The sequence below is a fragment of the Podarcis cretensis genome (assembly GCF_951804945.1).
Source record: "Podarcis cretensis genome assembly, chromosome: 9".
Taxonomy (NCBI): domain Eukaryota; kingdom Metazoa; phylum Chordata; class Lepidosauria; order Squamata; family Lacertidae; genus Podarcis; species Podarcis cretensis.
The window spans coordinates 3486086-3507553 of NC_137178.1; the positions used below are offsets into that span (position 1 = coordinate 3486086).

Genomic DNA, 21468 nt, shown 5'->3' on the forward strand with positions numbered 1-21468 from the left:
GACAGCTGTAACTCATCCCCGGAAATCAAAGAGAGATGAAAAGGCTAAATGGAAGGTGGATCATGCCATCTCTTTTTGGAAATGCTATTGGCATTCAAGCAAAGCCCAACACAGTAGTAGCAAAGTACGCCAATTATGTACTTACATAGCAGGAAAAGCAGCAGTGTCAACGCAGTAAAGACGATCATCATAAATACGACAATGTATTCACCCATGGGAGATTTCATGAAGGTTACAAACTTCTGAAAACCAGATGCTTGAAGAAAGAAAATTCTGCTTTAGCCATTGGTAGCCAACATATCATTGGCACCCCAGAAAAAAGGATTTTCATACACTGTGGTAGCCATCAGCCAGAGATATTCAGTGGTTCAGGGGGTGGGTCCTTGGGATGCTAAGCAGATGGAGGAAGCAAGGCGAGATGCCTTGCTGTGTGATGAACCTTTTCTTACAAATGTCTGGATCAGAAGACAGGAGCCTTTGATATTACTTTCTCCCCCCCCCCCGACAAATGACAAGATGCCCCCTCCATAAACATAATACTTTTAAAAAAAGTTTTAATCTATACTTTTCAAGTTTATAGATTTCATTAGTTTTACAGTTACAGGTAGGTAGCCGTGTTGGTCTGCCATAGTCAAAACAAAATAAAAAAATTCCTTCCAGTAGCACCTTAAAGACCAACTAAGTTAGTTCTTGGTATGAGCTTTCGTGTGCATGCACACTGTGTATCTGAAGAAGTGTGCATGCACACGAAAGCTCATACCAAGAACTAACTTAGTTGGTCTATAAGGTGCTACTGGAAGGAATTTTTTTATTAGTTTTACAATCATTTTAACATTTCAAAGTTTGACTTCCTCCCCTCTCTTTCTGTGGTTCCTTAAATTTATTTTTAATAGCTTCTGCATATCCCAATTTATTTAACTTGCTCATTTAATTATCTACTTTCAATACCTGTATATACTCTTATGGAACTGCACGTTATTATAATAATCCACCTAATGTTTTTATCTGTTTTTATCTGTTTTCGATGTATCTGTAAATATTCAATAAACCATTTCCATTAGCTTGATTTCTTATTATTCCTGTAACTTTTGCCATTTATGCATATTGTTAGTATTGTAATGTCTCATTCTCACATTGCACAATGTTGCAGGTTGCCTTTATTTACTTAATTGATGTAGGAATATGGGAACTATTTAAATGTCTCCTCCCTCTCTCTGCTCTCTCTCTCTGCTCCTCTGCTGAAGAAGATGGACGTGAGTGTCCTCTTGTTGTTCTGTTATTTGCTTTACAAATAAAACCTTTGGTATTACTATTCCAACCACAGTTGCTTCTTCTGCATTCTGCTGTAAAGGACTGAATTTACTATCTGCAAACGGGCATTTAATGCTCACACATATTCCATAAGTTTTTGTAGCCATTTCTCCTTTATTGAGATTTCTGCTTCTTTCCACTTAGGGGCAAGTAGCATTCTTCCTGCTGTAGTAGCATACATAAATGAATTTCTATACAATTTGGGTAGTTCTGTCCCCATAATTCCCAAAAGAAAAGCTTCAAAAGGTGAAAGATTTATATGATCTGAGGTGAAACATTGGCACCTGACCCCACCCGACTCACCATTTCCCCCTTCACTTCTTACCCCCTGTTCTCCCAAATACAACACTAATGTCTCAACAAATGAAACTGATCTGTAGAAAATGTAACTTGAAAAATAAGAGACATTGCACATAGTTTTGTTAACCAAGAAATCTTTAATGAAAGTATATCTAGAAAGAAAGAAAGGAAGGAAGGAAGGAAGGAAGGAAGGAAGGAAGGAAGGGAGGGAGGGAGGGAAAAGTTTCTGGGTGTTTTTTTTACAAAAGTTATTTTGAACATCCTTTTCAATTAATTGTAGATGATTTCCCTGTAAGCTTTAACCTTACTACAAGACCACCACATATGATAAAAAGAACCTTCTTTCTTGTTACATTTCCAAGATTTATAATTTTTTACCAGTGTACTCACTGTTAGATACCAACAATATATCATTTTCGTATAATTTTCTCTTAAACCGTAGCATGCTGTGGATTTTATATCCATACTCCACAATCGTTCCCATGCTTCCATGTCTATATTATGACCGAAATCAGTTGCCCAGTGTATCACTGAGGATTTTACTTTCTCATTCTTTTTACTTGCTCATCCAATCTGTTACCTCTGAGGATGTGGACAGGCACCTTGGAAGAGTGAAATGAACAACCTGTCTCCTTGATCCTTGTCCATCCTGGCTCATAAAAGTGAGGCATGAAGGGCTGGGTGATGGGCTCCATGGGGTGGTGAATGCTTCTCTCTGTGAGGGAGCCTTCTCAGACCCACTGCAAGAGGCAGGTATTAAACCACTTCTTTAAAAAAATATATATTTAGACTCCTTTACTTGCATCACATACCACTTTCAATTTGTCTCCTGATTCAGATTGATTTAAAAATATATCCCCCCTTTTCTAATATCTGTTGATCATTTAATAAATTCTCATTTAGTCTGAATCAGCAATTTTGCTCTGTTCTTAATTTTATAATAATAAAGTTGTGATCTGATAATGTCCTGGGTAAAATTTCTACCTTCTTCACCTTGGTGTACAAATCTCTATCGGTCCGTACAGAATCTGTTCGACTCGCTGAATTATTCTCAGATAAGTAAAATGTAAATTGTCTGTCCAGTGGGTGTTTCTCTCTCTACATAGTAATTAGACTTATGTTTTCTGTCATCTGAAAAAGGCCTTAGGTAGCTTCCCTTCTTTTGTATCGCTTCTTCTTATAGTGCTGTCCCATTCCAGGGAAGCTACATCATTCATATCTACCATCAAAATTATCTATTCATTCATATATTCAAATAAGATTTCCTCATCTCTTTTAAAAGTCAGTTTTTTTCTCATTTGGTGCATTTACATCTATTAATATTTTTTTTTCTCTACTTGTGTGATGTTAGCTGTATTATCAGTATTCCTCCTTAAAGGTAAAAGTAAAGGGACCCCTGACCATTAGGTCCAGTCGTGACCGACTCTGGAGTTGCGGCGCTCATCTCGCTTTATTGGCCGAGGGAGCCGGCGTTTGTCCGCAGGCAGCTTCCGGGTCATGTGGCCAGCATGACTAAGCTGCTTCTGGTGAACCAGAGCAGCGCACGGAAACACCATTTACCTTCCCGCCGGAGTGGTACCTATTTATCTACTTGCACTTTGCCTTAATCATCTTTAAATAATTGTTCTGGATCTAATTCTGGTTTCTGTACACATTACCACGACTCTTTTCTTTGTACAGTCAGAGGCCACAAAGCCCTTTCCTAAAACTTTAATTGATCAGAATTCTTCTGTGTTTCATGCAATATGTGTTTCCTGAAAACAAATAACATCCAAATTTATTTATTTTTACCACATGTTCAATCCCAATCCTTTTTGCTTTATTATGGAGTCTATTTACATTCCACATTAAGATTATCAATGCCATTTTGTCCTTTATTTATTTATCTCTCTTCTCCCCCTCTGTTGATTCTTCTTCATGTTGTGGCTCCCAACCAAATGCTCTTTCTCCTGCTAATTCTTTTCCTGCTAACTCTTTCTCCAGAATTTATCTGCTTCTGTGGAATCTCTACATCTCTGCTTTCTCCCTTTAAATGTAAAGGAGACTCCCTCAGGGTATTCCCAATGAAAAGCGATTTTGTTTTATCACGGTGTGTCTGTCAGATACTTGTAATTTGCTCCTTTCCGTAGCAGTCTCATCGGGATTTCTTTCAAAATTATTATTCTCTGGTCATCAAATTGAGATTTTTCTGAAAATGCTTCTGTATTATTCTGCCTTTAAATTGCTTTGAATTGAAAAAAGAAACCCAATCAACTGACATATTTTTTGCTTTAGCATATCTTGATTTTGCACAAAAAGATTTATCCAGTGCCACTTTAACAGTTTCTTCATCCATTTCAATCAAATTGGCAAGTTCTTTTATTATTCTTTCACTTAATTCCACCGCCGTATCTTCTGGCAAATCTCAAACTAAGAATCAAATCTTTTAAAATCAGCCTTCTGTCCTAGTCTCTGTATACCCTCCCCCATCTCTTTTCTAATGAAATTCTTGTCAAATCAGACTTTGTGTCCCCTTCTACAATTAAACCTTTTCTCTGACTTGGTGTTTTGGTTGGGCCTGGAGCTGTTTTCTTGCCTACCTTAGCCATAGCCATAAATACTTATAAAGTCACAAAAATTCTGCATCCAGAGCTTTAGAGAAATCACAAGTTAATCGAAATCCTTCGCGTGGAATGCTTGTAAAAAAAATCACTAGACTGTACTTCTCATTCTCATTCTGAATTCAGTCCCTGCATATTTTTTACATGCAGATCAACACCTGTGTCTGGGAGGGGCACCTCCTCTTTGCCACCCTAGTATGGATGCAATTGTTTTATTGATACTACCTTTTATTGACAGCCTCCTCTTTTTCTTGCCTTGTCGAATTGGTCCAAATTCCTTTGTTTGGAGATGTCACTGCTTCAACAGAGGCACAAGAAGCAGCTTGCTGTGGGTCTTCAATTGTGCCATGTGTCCGAGCTCAATCTGAGATCTTTCTCAGCTACCTACGGAGCTTTGGGAGAATCTAGAGAGCGTATTTTGACACCACTGGACCCTTCAGAAACTGAACTTTTCCTTCAGGCTCTTTTTGAGAAGGTGCTTTGCCGGAGCCCCATTCTTCGATCCTCACGGCAATCAGGCTGCTCAGAGCAAGCAGTCTCTGTCATCCTCCATTATCCGTATCCAGCAGGAAGTCTGGAGGAAACTTTTCTGATAACTAGCAAATAAAAATGCTAGTAGAATTAAAGTAAATTCAGCAGTATATAATTAAGTTGGGAGAAAGTAGGAAATAATTTATATGGAGTAAGTTATACTTAAATGGAGTAACTTATATGGAGTAATTAGAATATGCAGTAGTAGGAAGTTAATAATTAGAAGGAACCCTGGAAGGGGGAAAAGGAAGTTGAAGAATAAATGTATTTGGGTGCTTTCTTTTTGTAAATGTGTAAATTTGTATAAGTGTGGCATAGGGCAGGGAGGAGGAGGCAGAGCAAAGAAGGCGATTTTTGCCCTCGCTCACCCCAGCCCCTTCCCGGCTGCCAGGATACCAGGCAGAGGCTGGGAGGAATGAAGGCAAAGATCATCCTCACTTGTCCCAGGCCCCTCTCGACTCCTGGACTGCCGGGTGGAGTTTGGGAGGAGAGAAGGTGAAGATCCCCTCACTTGTTCCAGCCTCCTCTTGACTCTTGATCTTCTGGGCAGGGGCAGGGGTGGGGCACACAAAGGGTGCCCAGTGATGGTTGGGGATGTGAGCCCCTCAGTATTGCAGCTTGTTTGGACCTCTGCCTCAACATGTTTACATGGCTGAAGCCCCTTGAACCTCCTATACCCAATGCCCCTGGACAAGATACTCCCTCTGTACACATAATTCTGTTAGGTTTCAGTTATGCCACTGTGCAGTTCTTGGAGTCACAAGACTCTGTTGACATTCCAGACTGTTGGAAGTCTCACGGGAGATGGATGTTGATGTTACTGGTTTCCTATTTCTTTGACCTTTTCTTTTTTTCTGTCTCTCATGGAGAGCAGACACATATTCTTTTCTGTCTTGCGTAGTTAGAAATAAAGTAGCAATGTAGCATATATTTCTGGCTGCTTCTGCTGCTGTCTGGGTACTCTGTGCAATGGAGTGCATGCCTGAAGTCTCATTCAAAGGTTTAGGTTGTTAATCACCGTCGGAGGAGAGCCTGGATGGGTTCCGAAGATACGTTGGAGGAGTAGCCATCACAGCTGGGTCGTATGGGGCTCCGACAAATTCCACATACAGAAACTTTACTGGGCTGGCCATGGGCCCTGTTTTGATGCTGCTGATGGGGCAGCAGGCTAACTGAGGAGGTGCAGTGCAGCTTGTGTTGTCTACACATCTCTACCCACCCCAGCACCTCCTACCTGAGGCAACTTCCTCATTCTGCCTAATGGTGGAGCCATTCCAGACTGCACACAGTAAAGGAACACAACAGCCAGCAGCCAAGAGTGGGCTGAATCCTGGGGTTTCTATAGGGCTTAGTGGATCTCTGGCACCGGAAGAGCTGTGTGGGCTTTTCCCTGCATTTTCCCCTGGCACAATATGTCTGGTTCCACTTTCTACCTGTCTCCCCATCAACTTCCCTTTCCTATGCATTCCTCTACTTTAAGAGAAACTTCATCCCATATGACTGTGCTGTATACAGACCTCCAGTTCCTGGTTGTTCTGCTCCTCCTGGAGCTGCAGCCTTTGCAGGCGCTGCCGGCTTTGCGGGCTTTGCGGGCGCTGGCTTCCCCATCCTCTCAGTCTTGTCAAAGAACAACAACAACAACAACAACAAAGAATCAGACAACAACAAATGGAAATTAAGACTATGAGCACGTTAGGTATAGAGCGGTGACTGTCAGTCGGGTCGGGACTGCTGATTCTCTTAGATCTGTCAGCAGCCTTTGACATGGTCGATCATGAACTTTTGGACCACCGCCTTGCCGACATGGGGATTCAGGGCACAGTCTGACAATGACTGCGCTCCTTTATCTCAGGTCAGGGACAGAGGGTGGCACTAGGGAGGGAGTTGTTGCCGCGGCACTCCTTGGTGTGTGGAGTCCCACAGGGCGCAATCCTTTCCCCGATACTTTTCAATATCTTTATGTGCCCCCTTGCCCAGATTGTCCGGAGCATTAGGTTGGGTTGTCATCAATATGCTGATAACACCCAGCTTTATCTGTTGATGGACAGCTGCCCTGACTCAGCCCCGGACACACTGACCAGATGCTTGGAAGCTGTGGCTGGATGGCTGCATGGGAGCCAGTTGAAGTTAAATCCTTTGAAGACAGAGGTCCTCTGGCTGGGTCGGGACGACATGGGGTTGGGGAGCCAACTCCCGTCTTTTGAGGGGGCTCAGTTAGTGCTAGCACCTTCTGTCAAGAGCTTGGGTGTAACCTTCAATGTCTCCCTTTCCATGGAGGTGCAGGTTGCAGCCACAGCAAAGGTGGCATTTTTCCATCTCCGCCGTATTAAGCGGTTGGTCCCTTACCCTTCTTGGCCACAGTGATCTATGCAATGCTCACCTCCAGGCTTGATTATTGTAACTCGCTCTACGCGGTTAAGGCTGCCCTTGAAGCTGACCCAGAAAATCCAGCAGGTTCAGTTGCCGTAGCAAGGCTCCTTACGGGATCCTTGCCATGGGATCACATTCGTTCAGTGCTTTACAAACTGCACTGGCTCCCGGTGGAGTACAGGGTCAGGTTTAAGGTGCTGGTTTTGACCTTTAAAGCCCTATGCAGCCTAGGACCGATGTACCTACGGGACCGCCTCTCCTGGTATGCCACGCGGAGGACCTTAAGGTCCACAAATGACAATTTTTTGCAGGTCCCAGGTTGCAAGGTGGTTAGATTGGTCGCAACTAACGCCAGGGCCTTTTCAGTACTGGCCCTGATGTGCTGCAACACTCTGTCACAAGAGACTAGGGCCCGGCAAGACTTGACATCTTTCCGCAGGGCCTGCAAGACAGAGCTGTTCCGCCTGGCCTTTGGTTTGGACTCAGTCTGACCCTTATGTTTCCCTCCCCTTATGGTTTTGATCTATGGGTCACTATTAAAATGAGGCTGCATTTTAAACTTATTTTAACTTTGGGTTTTTTTGCCCCCCCCCATTATGTTTTTATTGTAATTTTACTGGTGTTAGCCACCCTGAGCCCAGCTCTGGCCGGGGAAGGCGGGGTATAAATAAAATTTATTAAAGTGGTACCTCGGGTTGCATATGCTTCAGGTTACATATGCTTCAGGTTACAGACTCCGCTAACCCAGAAATATTACCTCGGATTAAGATGAGAACAAAAATCGTGCTCAGGCGGCGCGGCAGCAGCTGGAGGTCCCATTAGCTAAAGCGGTGCTTCAGGTTAAGAACAGTTTCAGGTTAAGAACGGATCTCCAGAGCAAATTAAGTACTTGACCCGAGGTACCACTGTAGTATTATTATTATTATTATTATTATTATTATTATTATTATTATTAAACAATCCAACATAAAGATGTTGTTGAGTCCAATATAACTGAAATGTCTTCCATTTTCTTTTGCTGGATCAATCTCAGTTTTTAAGCCAAAAGGATGTTCCATATGGATTCCAAGGCATTTTTAAAAATTGTTTTAGGTAATATAGCACATTCTCATTTTGCATCCTATCCCTCTCCCTTAACTCCTGGACATCTAGCTTACAGGACTCCAGTAAGATGTTCACCATTTAATAAATAGTGTGGGACCTATGAGGTCTTCACATGTTCCTGGGTGTCAACTTCCTCCATCACAGGGCCACATCTTCCCCACCCTTAATAGAAGGTATATTCATTTAATTATATAACTACCTCCTGGTCATCAGAAAAGATGGAGTACTAGATCCGGTCTCAGTTGGACGCATATAAATCCACTTGAATCTAACAAGACTTTGGAGATCATCTGTTGGTCCTGGAAAAGAAGCAGGGGGAAACTGTTACACAGGCTCTCCAGGTGTGTCATTTTGTGTGTTTTTCCCCAAGACGCAGCCTGACATCTGATGCTGTGGCTTCAAGAAAGAAGAGGACTGTTGTCTAATCCCATTTCAAAGCCATCTGATCTAGCAGCCCTTGATATGCTAGGAAACGAGTTTTTTCAAGAACTGTATTTTCTGGATCATGATCTGGATCTGGATTTACAACCTGGGACCATGAGTCAGAGCAGGGCACCTGTACACAGCCCTAGAATATACCACCACTCAGTTTCATTGGATGGCCTTGGATTCTAGTATTCAAAAGAGAAAAACTATCTGAAGTTTTATAAACCTGCTTATCATTTTCCCTCTTAGTGACCTTTTGGCCCTGGAATGAGACCCTGCAAATATCATAGCTTGTAAGGAAAGTAGTCCACCCATCAGACTTATTTCTGTTTGGATACCTTGGTGTTGTCATGGAACAATCTTTTCTCTCCTTTAATTTCTTCTTAAGGTTGTTTCATCCTCCCACTGGCTAAGAACCACCTCCCTTGTGATGTCAGGCATTCCAGAACTCCTCCCCTTTAGGCTATACCCTTTCCTGATTGGCTGCTCATCATAGCCAGTCAGCATGCCACATAAAGCATAAACCCAGAAAAATGTTTATTTCAGATCTTGTATACTACTTATTTTCCCCCAAAAGTTATTACTGTTTTATTTTTGAACCTTTAAAAAACTTATCTAGAAGTACATCTAATGGTCTTTGTTTTATTCCATTTTTGGAAGGTGTGTCTTTTTCTAATGCCTCTAATTGACCTACTGTGTTTGGTGAGAAACTCAAGCATTGCTGTATCCCAGTTTTTATTTTCTCATATGTTCAGGGATATTTCTTTTCTTTGAATAATGATTTTTATTACTTTGCAATTACATTCCAATAATAGCCAATAACAATACCAATTTATAATACAATTATTAATACCAATCGTTCAAATACCTAATTATATAATTTAGATAAAATGGCCCCCGTGTGCTAGAATTTGTCATGGGCAGGACTTTCCATAGTCAAGATGAGCAGTCCGTGTGGGTTAGGGGGCAGTCAGTCAAAAGAGGCAGAGAAAGACCTGCATTTTTCTTTTCTTTTTAAAAATATTTTTTAATTAGTTTTTAGCATACAAAACTTTAAAGACATACCACACAAATTATTATACACATATCCTTATTTGGACTTCCTTCAGCACCTCTGATAATCCTCCGTCTTAATTATTTCTCCTGCAATTCTTAACTTAATATTGCCTTTACATTTTCTAACAAATCATTTCTCCCTTTCCATTTTTACAATATTTCTTAAATTACTCCTCACAGAACTTCTTGTAATCCTACAAACGTAATCTGATCGTCACAGATACTTTTCAAATACTCCATAAATTTAGTCCAGTCTTCGGTAAACCTCTGGTCCCATCGGTCTCGGATCTTTCCTGTTAGCTTGTCTAGTTCTGCGTAGTCCATTAGTTTCATCCTCCATTCTTCTAATGTTGGTAATTCTTCTTGCTTCCATTTTTGGGCCAATAATATTCTTGCTGCTGTTACTGGATATAAAAAAAGCTTAGTCTTTCCTGTTTATATCATTTCCAGCTACACCCAAGGGAAATGCTTCTGGTTTCTTAATAAAAGTATATTTCAACATTTTTTTCAACTCATTATATATCATCTCCCAGAAGCATTTAACCTTTTTACATTCCCACCACATATGATAAAATGATCCTTCTTTTTCTTTACATTTCCAACATTTGTTACTAACTTTATACATTTTTGCTAACTTTACTGGTGTGATGTACCATCTGTACATCATCTGCATGACATTTTCTTTTAGTGCATTGCATGCAGTAAATCTCAGACCCTCTTTCCATAATTTGACCCATTCATTTAACAGTATATTATATCCAAAGTCTTTTGCCCAATGAATCATAACTGATTTTACCTCCTTGTCTTTCAAGTGCCATTCAAGCAGTAATTTGTACATTTTGGACAGAATTTTAAAATCATTATTCAATATTTCTTGTTGAAACCTCGATTCTTTTTCACAAAAGCCCTTTTCTTTAATATCTTGTTTAAATACTCATTAATCTGATGATAATGTAACCAATCATTAACATACTCTTTCACTTCCTCATATGGTTTCAATTTCCATTTTCCTCCTCTAATTACCAATTTCCCATATGTTATCCACTTCCCGCTCATATTGACCTTTTTTACACACATCATTTCTAATGGAGACAACCAATGTGGTGTTTTTTGTTCCAGCAGGTTTTTATACCTATCCCAAATTTCAATAAGAGATCTTCGAAATATGTGGTTTCTAAATCCTTTATGGACCTTTTTTTACCATACCATAAATATGCATTCCAACCAAATCTATTATCATGGCCTGCTAAATCCAACAATTCTGTATTTTCCAATTTCATCCACTCCTTCAACCAACAGAGGCACGATGCTTCATAATATAATTTCAAGTCCGGCAGGGCGAAGCCTCCTCTTTCCTTTGCATCTGTTAATAACTTACCGTATATTGTATTCTCGGCTTCTTACCCTGCCAGATATATCTTGAAATTATCTTCTGCCACTCTTTAAATATTGCTGCCCCTTTGATTATGGAATTATTTGAAACAGAAATAACATCTTTGGTAGCACGTTCATCTTTATTGCTGATATCCTTCCCCAAAATGATAGTTTCAACCTTCCCCATACCTCTAGATCCCTTTTAACATTATTCCTCATTGGTGTGTAATTATTTTGAAACAGATCAATATTTTTAGGAGTTAACCAAATTCCTAAGTATTTAACTTTTTTAACCACTTCTATACCTATCTGTTGTGGCAATGTTTCAACCAATTCCTGTTCCATGTTTTTAACCATTATCTTAGTTTTCCTTTTATTCAGTTTAAAACCCGCCACTTGACCGAACTGCTCTATCTCCTCAATTACTTCATTGATACTTGTTGGTGGTTCTTCAATTGTTAATACCAAGTCATCAGCAAAGGCTTTTACCTTATATTCATTCCGACTGGCTGTAACACCCTTTATCCGCTCATTTTTCCTTATCGACCTTAGAAGTACTTCCAGTACCGATATGAATAATAATGGATAAAGGGGACATCCTTGTCTTGTGCCTTTAGCAATTACAATATTTTCTGTTGTTATATTATTTACAATCAGTTTTGCTTTCTGATCAGTATATATAGCTTTTAAACCATTTAAGAAGAATTGACCCATATCCATAAGTTCCAAATTTTTTAGCCTAAATTCCCAAGATATATTGTCAAAGGCCTTTTCCGCATCCACAAAAATTAACATTGCTTGTTTTTCATTCCTGGCTGTCAGGTATTCAATTATATTCACTATATTCCTTATGTTATCTTTCATCTGTCTGCCAGGAAGAAAAGCTGCCTGATCTTTATGTATAATTTCTTTCAGTATTTTTTTCATCCTGCTCTCTAATATGCTTGCAAATAATTTATAATCATTATTCAACAGCGAAATTGGCCGATAATTCTTTACTTGCGTTAAATCAGAGTCTTGCTTCGGAATAAATGTAATATATGCTTCTTTCCATGTTTCAGGTAATTCTCCTTTCTTTAATATATTGTTCATAACTTCTTTCATTGGCACAAGTAGGATATGTTTCATTTCTTTATAGTATCTTGCAGTGAATCCATCCGATCCCGGTGTCTTCTCACTTTTCAATTGTTTTTTGGCTTCTTTAATTTTGTTTGTTTAGTCGTTTAGTCGTGTCCGACTCTTAGTGACCCCGTGGACCAGAGCACGCCAGGCACTCCTGTCTTCCACTGCCTCCCGCAGTTTGGTCAAACTCATGCTGGTAGCTTCGAGAACACTGTCCAACCATCTCGTCCTCTGTCATCCCCTTCTCCTTGTGCCCTCCATCTTTCCCAACATCAGGGTCTTTACCAGGGAGTCTTCTCTTCTCATGAGGTGGCCAAAGTACTGGAGCCTCAGCTTCACGATCTGTCCTTCCAGTGAGCACTCAGAGCTGATTTCCTTAAGAATGGATGCGTTTGATCTTCTTGCAGTCCATGGGACTCTCAGGAGTCTCCTCCAGCACCATAATTCAAAAGCATCAATTCTTCGGCGATCATTAAATTCTTTAATTTCCTCTATTTCAATTGGGTCGTTCAGTCTGTCTTTTTTATCAGTCGGGATTTTTTGCACCTCCTTTTTCCTCAGGAATTCTTCTATTTTTTTAATATCACTTTTCTCAGTTCTTTTATATAAATGTCTATAAAAGTCTACAAATCCTTTTCTAATTTCTTTTGGATTGTCTGTTTCTTTTCCATCCACTATAATTTTATTAATTGTATTCTGTTCCTTTCTTTTCTTAATTTGACATGCCAGCCATTTTCCAGACTTATTTTCAAATTCAAAATTTTTCTGTCTCATTCTTTTAATATTCCATTCTACTTCTTTATTTATTATCATTGCAAATTGAGTTTGTAATATTTTAATATTTTGCTTTATTTTCAAATTGTTTGGTTTTTTTAATTAAATTATTCTCATTTTCCATTATTTGTTTTAGAATTTCTTTCCTCCCTTTTTCTCTTAATTTGTTTTTAATCGTATTCTGCTGAATAAAAAAAACCCTCACATCACCGCTTTGCTGGCATCCCATACTGTACTAATTTTTGTACCCTTATTACAGTTATTCACAAAATAGTCCATAAATTCTTACGTGCCTTTTCTATTATTTCCTGGTCACCCAAAAGACTCTCATTTATTCTCCATCAAAAGGATTTTTCTTCTATTCCTTTTATAACACACTCTCCTGCGTGTGAGTGTCTGAGGGCCCTGCTCCTTCTTGCCACTCACCATCTGGCCTGGGGTGGGGCCTGAAGCCTCACAGGGACTGCTGCACTCTGCTGCCCAGGAGGACTCTCCTGCGTGTGAGTGTCTGAGGGCCCTGCTCCTTCTTGCCACTCACCATCTGGCCTGGGGCGGGGCCTGAAGCCTCACAGGGACTGCTGCGCTCTGCTGCCCAGGAGGACTCTCCTGCGTGTGAGTGTCTGAGGGCCCTGCTCCTTCTTGCCACTCACCATCTGGCCTGGGGTGGGGCCTGAAGCCTCATAAGGACTGCTGCACTCCGCTGCCCAGGAGGACTCTCCTGTGTGAGTGTCTGAGGGCCCTGCTCCTTCCTGCCACTTACCACCTGACCCAGGGCAGGGCCTGACGGGCCTCACTAGGACAGTTGCTGTTACTGCTGGAGGGGTGCAGAGTGCTTTTAAAATGTTTTAAAAATTTTATTTTGAATTTTTTGTATGTGGGGGGTGGGGGTGGGGTGGATGTTTATTGGGCCTGGGAATTTGTTTGATTTTATGTTTTTGTAATTTTTATTGTTTTTTGTTTGTATTGTTTTATTTGTGTTGTTGTTGGTGTTGTTGTTTTTGTTGTTTTGTTGTTCTTTTTTAAAAGTGTTATTTTGTTCTTAAGGGGAGGGGTCAGGGCTGCTGGGGAGTTGGTCCCAGCCAACAAAATGGCTGGGACATGTTTCACAGGGGGGAATGCACTGGGACAACCGATCTCAGTGATCACGGGTAGGAGGAGGAGTTACGCTAAGACCAGACCATGTCATTACAGAGGAGGCAGGTTTAGTCGTTGTCTGAGGACTATCCCTGCCTCCTGGTCTGGTCCTGACCGGATGGATACTAGAATCAGCAAGGGATACCAACATGACCTGAAAGTGTTGCTGTGCAATGCCAGGTCAATGATTCATAAGACCACTGCCATCCATGACTTGATCATGGATGGAGGACTTGACCTGGCATGTGTAACAGAGACTTGGTTGGATGAAGCAGATGGGCCTGTCCTTGCCGCTGCTTGTCCACCAGGTTTCTCTTACGCACAGCAACCCAGGACATGTGGGCGGGGAGGGGGGGTTGCAGTGATTTTTAGGAAGTCATTAGTTTGCACCAGGCGTCCTATTGGGAAGACCCAATTTTCCGAGTGCATGTTCTGGAAGTTGGGCAATAGGGGCAGTACAGGATTCCTTTTGGTGTACCGACCTCCCCGCTGCACCAAGGATTCCCTGCCCGAGCTGCTTCAGGTCGTGGCGGATGTTCTCCTGGAGACACCTAGCTTGGTTGTAACATCCATGCCGACACGATCTTACAAGGGGCCGCTCGGGACTTCGTGGAAAGCATGGCCTCCATGGGGCTGTCCCTGAATAAGTCTGGCCCAACCCATAGCCACGGACATGCCTTGGACCTGGTGTTTACCTCTATGGATGTTGGTGATCTGACACTAACTAAAAGCGAAACGAAAGAAGTGCCATGGTCAGATCACTTCCTGGTGCAATTGGACTTCTCTGCGACCCATCCCCTCTGCAGGGAGGTGGGACCGATTCGGATGGTCCGCCCCTGCCACTTAATGGATCCAAATGGTTTCCAGAGAGTGGTAGGGGATGCTTTATCCCATGTTGATGGCCTTTCAGCCGATTCCCTGGTGGCTCGCTGGAATGTGGAGTTAACCAGGGCTATTGACTGTTTGGCTCCGAAGCGCCCTCTCCGATTGCATGGAACCCGGAGAGCCCCGTGGTTTTCCACGGATCTGAGGGCAATGAAACAATCGTTGAGACGGCTAGAGCGCCGGTGGCGGATAACTCATTCCGAATCTGACCGGACACAGGTTAGAGCTCAACGTCGAGCCTACCAAGTGGCGATAGCGACGGCGAAGAAGACTTTCTTCACCGCCTCTATTGCATCTGCAGAAAACAGCAGCAGGAGACTCTTTCAGGTGGTTCACAATTTAGCGGAACCACCTGTAACATCGGGGCCCAGTACGGGCCATATGTTCTCCTGCAATGATTTTGCAAATTTTTTTGCAGATAAAATCGCTCAGATTCGGGAAGAAGTAGACTCCACCGTGGGAGCAGGGCCGGGGCGGGAGAGTGCTAGAGTCCTGTCTGGTCCAGTTGTGTGGGATCAATTCCAATCTGTTACCTCCGAGGATGTGGACAGGCTGCTTGGACGAGTGAAGCCAACCACCTGTCTCCTGGATCCTTGCCCATCCTGGCTTATAAAAGCTAGCCGGGAAGGACTGGGCGATGGGCTTCGTGGGGTGGTGAATGCTTCCCTCCGTGAGGGAGCCTTCCCAGACCCGCTGAAAGAGGCGGTTATTAAACCGCTTCTTAAAAAACCATCTTTAGATGCGGCCACGATGGCCAATTATCGCCCAGTCTCAAACTTTCCATTCTTGGGCAAGGTGATTGAGCGAGTGGTTGCTGAACAACTCCAGGCACGCCTGGAAGAAGCGGACCATTTGGATCCCTTCCAGTCGGGATTCAGGCCTCATCATGGGACTGAAACTGCCTTGGTCGCACTGGTTGATGATCTCCGGCGGGCTAGGGACAAAGGTGAGAGCTGTTTCCTAGTTCTGCTGGATCTCTCAGCGGCCTTTGATACCATCGACCATAACATCCTTCTGGACCGTCTTGAGGGGCTGGGAGCTGGGGGCACTGTTATACAGTGGTTCCGCTCCTTCCTCCTGGGCCGTGTTCAGAAAGTGGTGGTGGGGGATGAGTGTTCAGACCCCTGGGCTCTCACTTGTGGGGTGCCTCAGGGTTCTGTCCTCTCCCCCATGCTTTTCAACATTTACATGCAGCCACTGGGAGAGATCATCAGGAGGTTTGGGCTGGGTGTTCATCAGTATGCAGATGATACCCAGCTCTACCTCTCTTTTAAATCAGAACCAGTGAAGGCGGTGAAGGTCCTGTGTGAGTGTCTGGAAGCAGTTGGAGGATGGATGGCGGCTAACAGATTGAGGTTGAATCCTGACAAGACAGAAGTACTGTTTTGGGGGGACAGGAGGCGGGCAGGTGTGGAGGATTCCCTGGTCCTGAATGGGGTAACTGTGCCCCTGAAGGACCAGGTGCGCAGCCTGGGAGTCATTTTGGACTCACAGCTGTCCATGGAGGCACAGGTTAAATCTGTATCCAGGGCAGCTGTTTACCAGCTCCATCTGGTACGTAGGCTGAGACCCTATCTGCCTGCAGACTGTCTCGCCAGAGTGGTACATGCTCTGGTTATCTCCCGCTTGGACTACTGCAATGCGCTCTACGTGGGGCTACCTTTGAAGGTGACCCGGAAACTACAACTAATCCAGAATGCGGCAGCTAGACTGGTGACTGGGAGCGGCCGCCGAGACCATATAACACCAGTCTTGAAAGACCTACATTGGCTCCCAGTACGTTTCCGAGCACAATTCAAAGTGTTGGTGCTGACCTTTAAAGCCCTAAATGGCCTCGGTCCAGTATACCTGAAGGAGCGTCTCCTCCCCCATCGTTCTGCCCGGACACTGAGGTCCAGCTCCGAGGGCCTTCTGGCGGTTCCCTCACTGTGAGAGGTCAAGTTACAGGGAACCAGGCAGAGGGCCTTCTCGGTAGTGGCGCCCACCCTGTGGAATGCCCTCCCATCAGATGTCAAAGCAATAAACAACTACCTGACATTCAGAAGACATCTGAAGGCAGCCCTGTTCAGGGAAGTTTTTAATATGTGACATTTTAGTGTATTTTTCATCCTTGTTGGAAGCCGCCCAGAGTGGCTGGGGAAACCCAGCCAGATGGGCGGGGTACAAATAATATATTATTATTATTATTATTATTATTATTATTATTATTATTATTACACACTTTATTGCATTATGATCCGAAAGTACTTTTGGTTGTATTTCTTGGTGTTAATTTGCTCCAAACCTGATAAATTCTTGACATTGACTGATTTGCTTCTGAATGATAAGTGAATTGTTTTTCTAATGGGTTTCTTAGTCTCCAAATATCTATCAAGTTACAATTCTCAATCATTGAAAAAAAAAGTCTTGGGTAATTTCCCTTCCTTAACTTTCCCACTTGCTCTTAATCTATCCATTTCCATTAACACCACTCCATTCATATCACCCATTATTATGACTTTCTGGTCCATAAATTCAAATAACTTTTCCTCCAACTCTTTATAAAAATCAGTTTTATTTCCATTAGGTGCATAGGTAAAGGTACCACTGCCCGTACAGGCCAGTCTTGACAAACTCTAGGGTTTTGCGCTCATCTCACTCTAGAGGCCGAGAGCCAGCGCTGTCCACAGACACTTCCGGGTCACGTGGCCAGCGTGTCTGGCGAACCGGCACCTGAGCAGCACATGGAACGCCGTTTACCTTCCCGCTAGAAAGCGGTACCTATTTATCTACTTGCACTTAGGGGTGCTTTCGAACTGCTAGGTGGGCAGGAGCTGGGACCGAAAGACGGGAGCTCACCCTGCCACGGGGATTTGAACCGCCGACCATGCGATCGGCAAGTCCTAGGCGCTGAGGTTTTACCCACAGCGCCACCTGTGTCCCCCCTTAGGTGCATAGACCCCGACTATTATCAATTTTTCGCCTTGCCATTTGACTTGAACTGCAATAACTCTACCTTCCTCATCTTTAAAAATCTGCTGAGCTTCCAATTTATTTTTTATATACAGCACCACCCCTCTCTTCTTGCTTCTGTCTGATGAAATAAATTCGTTTCCTAGTTTTTTATTAATTAACACCTTTCTATGTCTTCTTGCCAAATGAGTCTCTTGCAAACAAATAATGTCCAAATTCTTCCTCTTCAAATAATATTCAATTTTATTGCTTTTTTTATCGTTCATCCCATTAATATTCCAAGTCCATAATTTCAGACTTGCATTTTTCACAGCAGTGGGCTAAAACGCCCCTTCTCAGGAGAAGAGAATGTACCTTATCAGCACAGTGAGAGCAGGCTAGATAAAGGTCAACTCTCTGAGGAGCAGCCGCTAGTGTGCACGGCTCCGAGGTTAATGACTGTATGCAATAAATCTTCTTGTAATTACAACCACTACATGCTGAATACCTAAGCCAGTGTGGTGTAGTGGTTAAGAGCAGTAGACTCCTAATCTGGTTAACCAGGTTCACATCTCCGCTCCTCCACATGCAGCTGCTGGATGACCTTGGGCCAGTCACACTTCTTTGAAGTCTCTCAACCCCACTCACCTCACAGAGTGTTTGTTGTGGGGGAGGAAGGGAAAGGAGAATGTTAGCCGCTTTGAGACTCCTTCGGGTAGTGATAAAGCGGGATATCAAATCCAAACTCTTCTCTTCTAAGCCGGCAGCCTGCCAGCTCTTGACAGAATTCATGGATTATTTGCTTTATTTCTGTGTTTCAAAACCTTTTAAATTTCCATTACATTCTGGTCATAATAATAGACGCTTGTACAACAACTGCAATATTAATAACTTCTTGTTGTGTTGACACAGTAAATGATTTATAAAAGGACAAGTGAGCAACTCAAACTATATATTTGTTCTTCCTGTGTGTGGCAATTATTCTGTCTCATGTAAGAATCTATACACAAAGCTTTAAAAATATTCATTGAACGGTTGCCCTTTTTTGTAATAATTTGTCCTGCATAGTTCAGTAATTTATTTTGCCAGTCTTCTTCATTATCTTTTTTGGCCAAGACTTCTTCCTTCCATAGTGGTTGACTGGTCTTAACCTGGCATCCAGACTCGCATATTGGAGCCAAGTTTTTCGCTCAAACGGTCCATCAAGTCCTGTTCATCTCAATATCATAACTTCAATTTTTTTTAACAACAATCATTTCCCACTTTTTCTTCAAATCTTTATATGTCTTTTCCCAGGCCTTTTAAATAATTTTACATTGCCACCACATAAGATAGCCTCGTAAACCTTTTGCCCTCCCTTCTTGTTTCTTCTCCAGCACAGTCAAAGCCTCCCAAATCATTTCACACATGGTACCATTTTCATCAGTCAGGATCTCCCAAATCATTTCACATGGAATTCCATTTTTGTCTTTGACTATTCTTACTTTCCCTTGCATTTTCCTCAGACCTCATATGTTTACCATTCACACCTTGGTGGTTTGTGCATTCATCTCGTTTAATGGCCCCCCAGCCACTGAAAGTGCATTAGTATTTTTAAGAATTTGAGAAGCTGTTTTGTTAACATCTTCCTTTATCTGCTCAAATTCTCTTTTAATATATAAAAGCAAATCAAATAATTCATATTTTAAATTCTCTTGTATTGCGGTCTGGCTGGGTAGTTTTAACATTGAGCTTTTTCCTTTTGCCATTTCCAATTTAGAGTATATTGGCAAAACCTACTGGTGTTTCACAACTTTGTGACTAGTTGCAGGACCTTAGCCAGATCTAGCAGAGTAAATGCAGAATCCACGGAAGCAATTGGCAACTTGGCTGCAGACAGGATAGACGAAGCAGGAACCAGGAACTTGTAGTTAGGTGTTTATTATATACAGTGGACTATTTACAGGAACAGAACACAGATCTTTAGCTAGCTCTCTCTGACATGACTCACAATTCCTAAACTGACACACTGAACCACTGAACTAACGAACTAACACATTCCAGTTAGTAGACCATTAATTATCATTCCCTTGAGAGAGCTTGACCAATCATGGAGCTGTCTCCATGCCTCTGTATCACCAGGCAGACTTACTCCTTCACATGGGCTTTTGGCTGTCTGCCAAACCTTAATTGACTCTGTGTGAGTAGCTGCATGTACACAGTTTCCCAACAGAGTGGTGGGGGCAATTCTCCTCATTTCCCAGCTTCCTCTATAGGGTTTAATTCCAAAACACCAAGCTCTTTCCCACCACAGTGTGTATTATTTTTAGCTTTCTCAGTACTTTGTCAAGGTCATCAACTCAGCAGTGGAAGCCTATTTTTCCAATCTAATCCCTCCACCTCTGCCACTTTGCTCACAAATATCTGTTTCTGACAATTATATGTACAAATCTTTGCATCCATTCATGTCAAAATAGTTATAAGATCCAACATAATAATACTGAATAGATTTCAATTGCTAAGAACCTTCCTTTCCACAACCATAAGCGAAAAATTTAACACAGTGGTGTTGAGGCTCCCTGAGAATCCATATAATAAATCAATCTTATTAAATTTATTTTAGACAATGTTCACAGTGAGTATTCTGGTCCTCTTCTTTTTCTCTTGATTTTTAGCCAGCAAATGCCTTTTTAGTAAAATAAATACATAATTGTAAATCCGTTAATTTGGACATCTTCAGAGTAGATCCAAAAGTACTTTCCCAGAAGTAAAATAGTTTCCAGAGAGTTAATCTTATCTTTCTTCCAGAAAACAATTATAATATTGTTTTGCAGGACCCCGAGACACCCCAATGCTCCTCTTGGGTTTTTGGGGGGAGGCGCATCGCCCTTGGGCTCTTCCCCTCACTCTATGAAGCCGAATCTGATGGAGGCATCAGATTCTCAGTCCGATTGCCATTTTGCAAGGACCTGGAAACCCACTGAATGAAAAATTTAGCCCTTGAGGGAACTCCCAACGGAATTGAATGTTGTGTTTCCTCAAAACATCTGCTACGAATATCACTTAAATCTTCTGAGATCAAGGATTTTCTTGATGAAGTTGAAGATTCAAGGGCAGCCCCACCCACATGAGTGCATTACAGTAATACAGCCTTCAGATTATTAACACATGGGCTACAGTGATCAGGATACTGCTGTCCAGGAATGGTCTCAGTTGGTGAAGGAGATAAAATTGATTTATTGGCCCTCATCCAGTCCACCATTGTATTGAGACACTGGATAGCTCCATTTGCCAGAGCATAGTGCTGATAATGCCAAGTCTGCAAGTTTGAGCCCCATAAGGAACAGTTGCACATTCCTGCATTGCAGGGGTTGGACTAGATGATCCTCAGGGTCCCTTTCAATTCTATGATTCTATGATTTTACCACCTGGGACGAAAAATTAGTCTCCTGCAGCCTATGAACCCACTGATTGCCCTTATTTAGCTTGTAAGATAGTGACCATGGAGATCAGGAGGGACAATGGGGCATCGGACATACAAAGTAAGGAAACAAATATTGGTATGCATTTC

The 21468-nt window shown here is 42.2% G+C and overlaps 1 protein-coding gene across 5 annotated transcripts in view; it reads right to left on the minus strand.

Annotated features, from left to right (window-relative positions):
* The window catches only part of LOC307224354 (CD209 antigen-like protein C), a 51231-nt gene extending 42140 nt beyond the window's left edge, over positions 1-9091 (minus strand). For 3 of the 5 annotated variants that reach the window (XM_079991197.1, XM_079991198.1, XM_079991196.1), the window contains exons 1-4: positions 8981-9091; positions 8416-8515; positions 6260-6364; positions 146-256 (exon numbers count right to left, since the gene is read on the minus strand). In XM_079991197.1, the coding sequence (XP_079847323.1) occupies positions 146-256; positions 6260-6350 (202 nt within the window). In that variant the 5' untranslated portion in view covers positions 6351-6364; positions 8416-8515; positions 8981-9091. The remainder of the gene's footprint in view (positions 1-145; positions 257-6259; positions 6365-8415; positions 8516-8980) is intronic. The other 2 variants (XM_079991199.1, XM_079991195.1) reach the window with 1 other exon arrangement.
* Positions 9092-21468: the final 12377 nt, after the last annotated feature.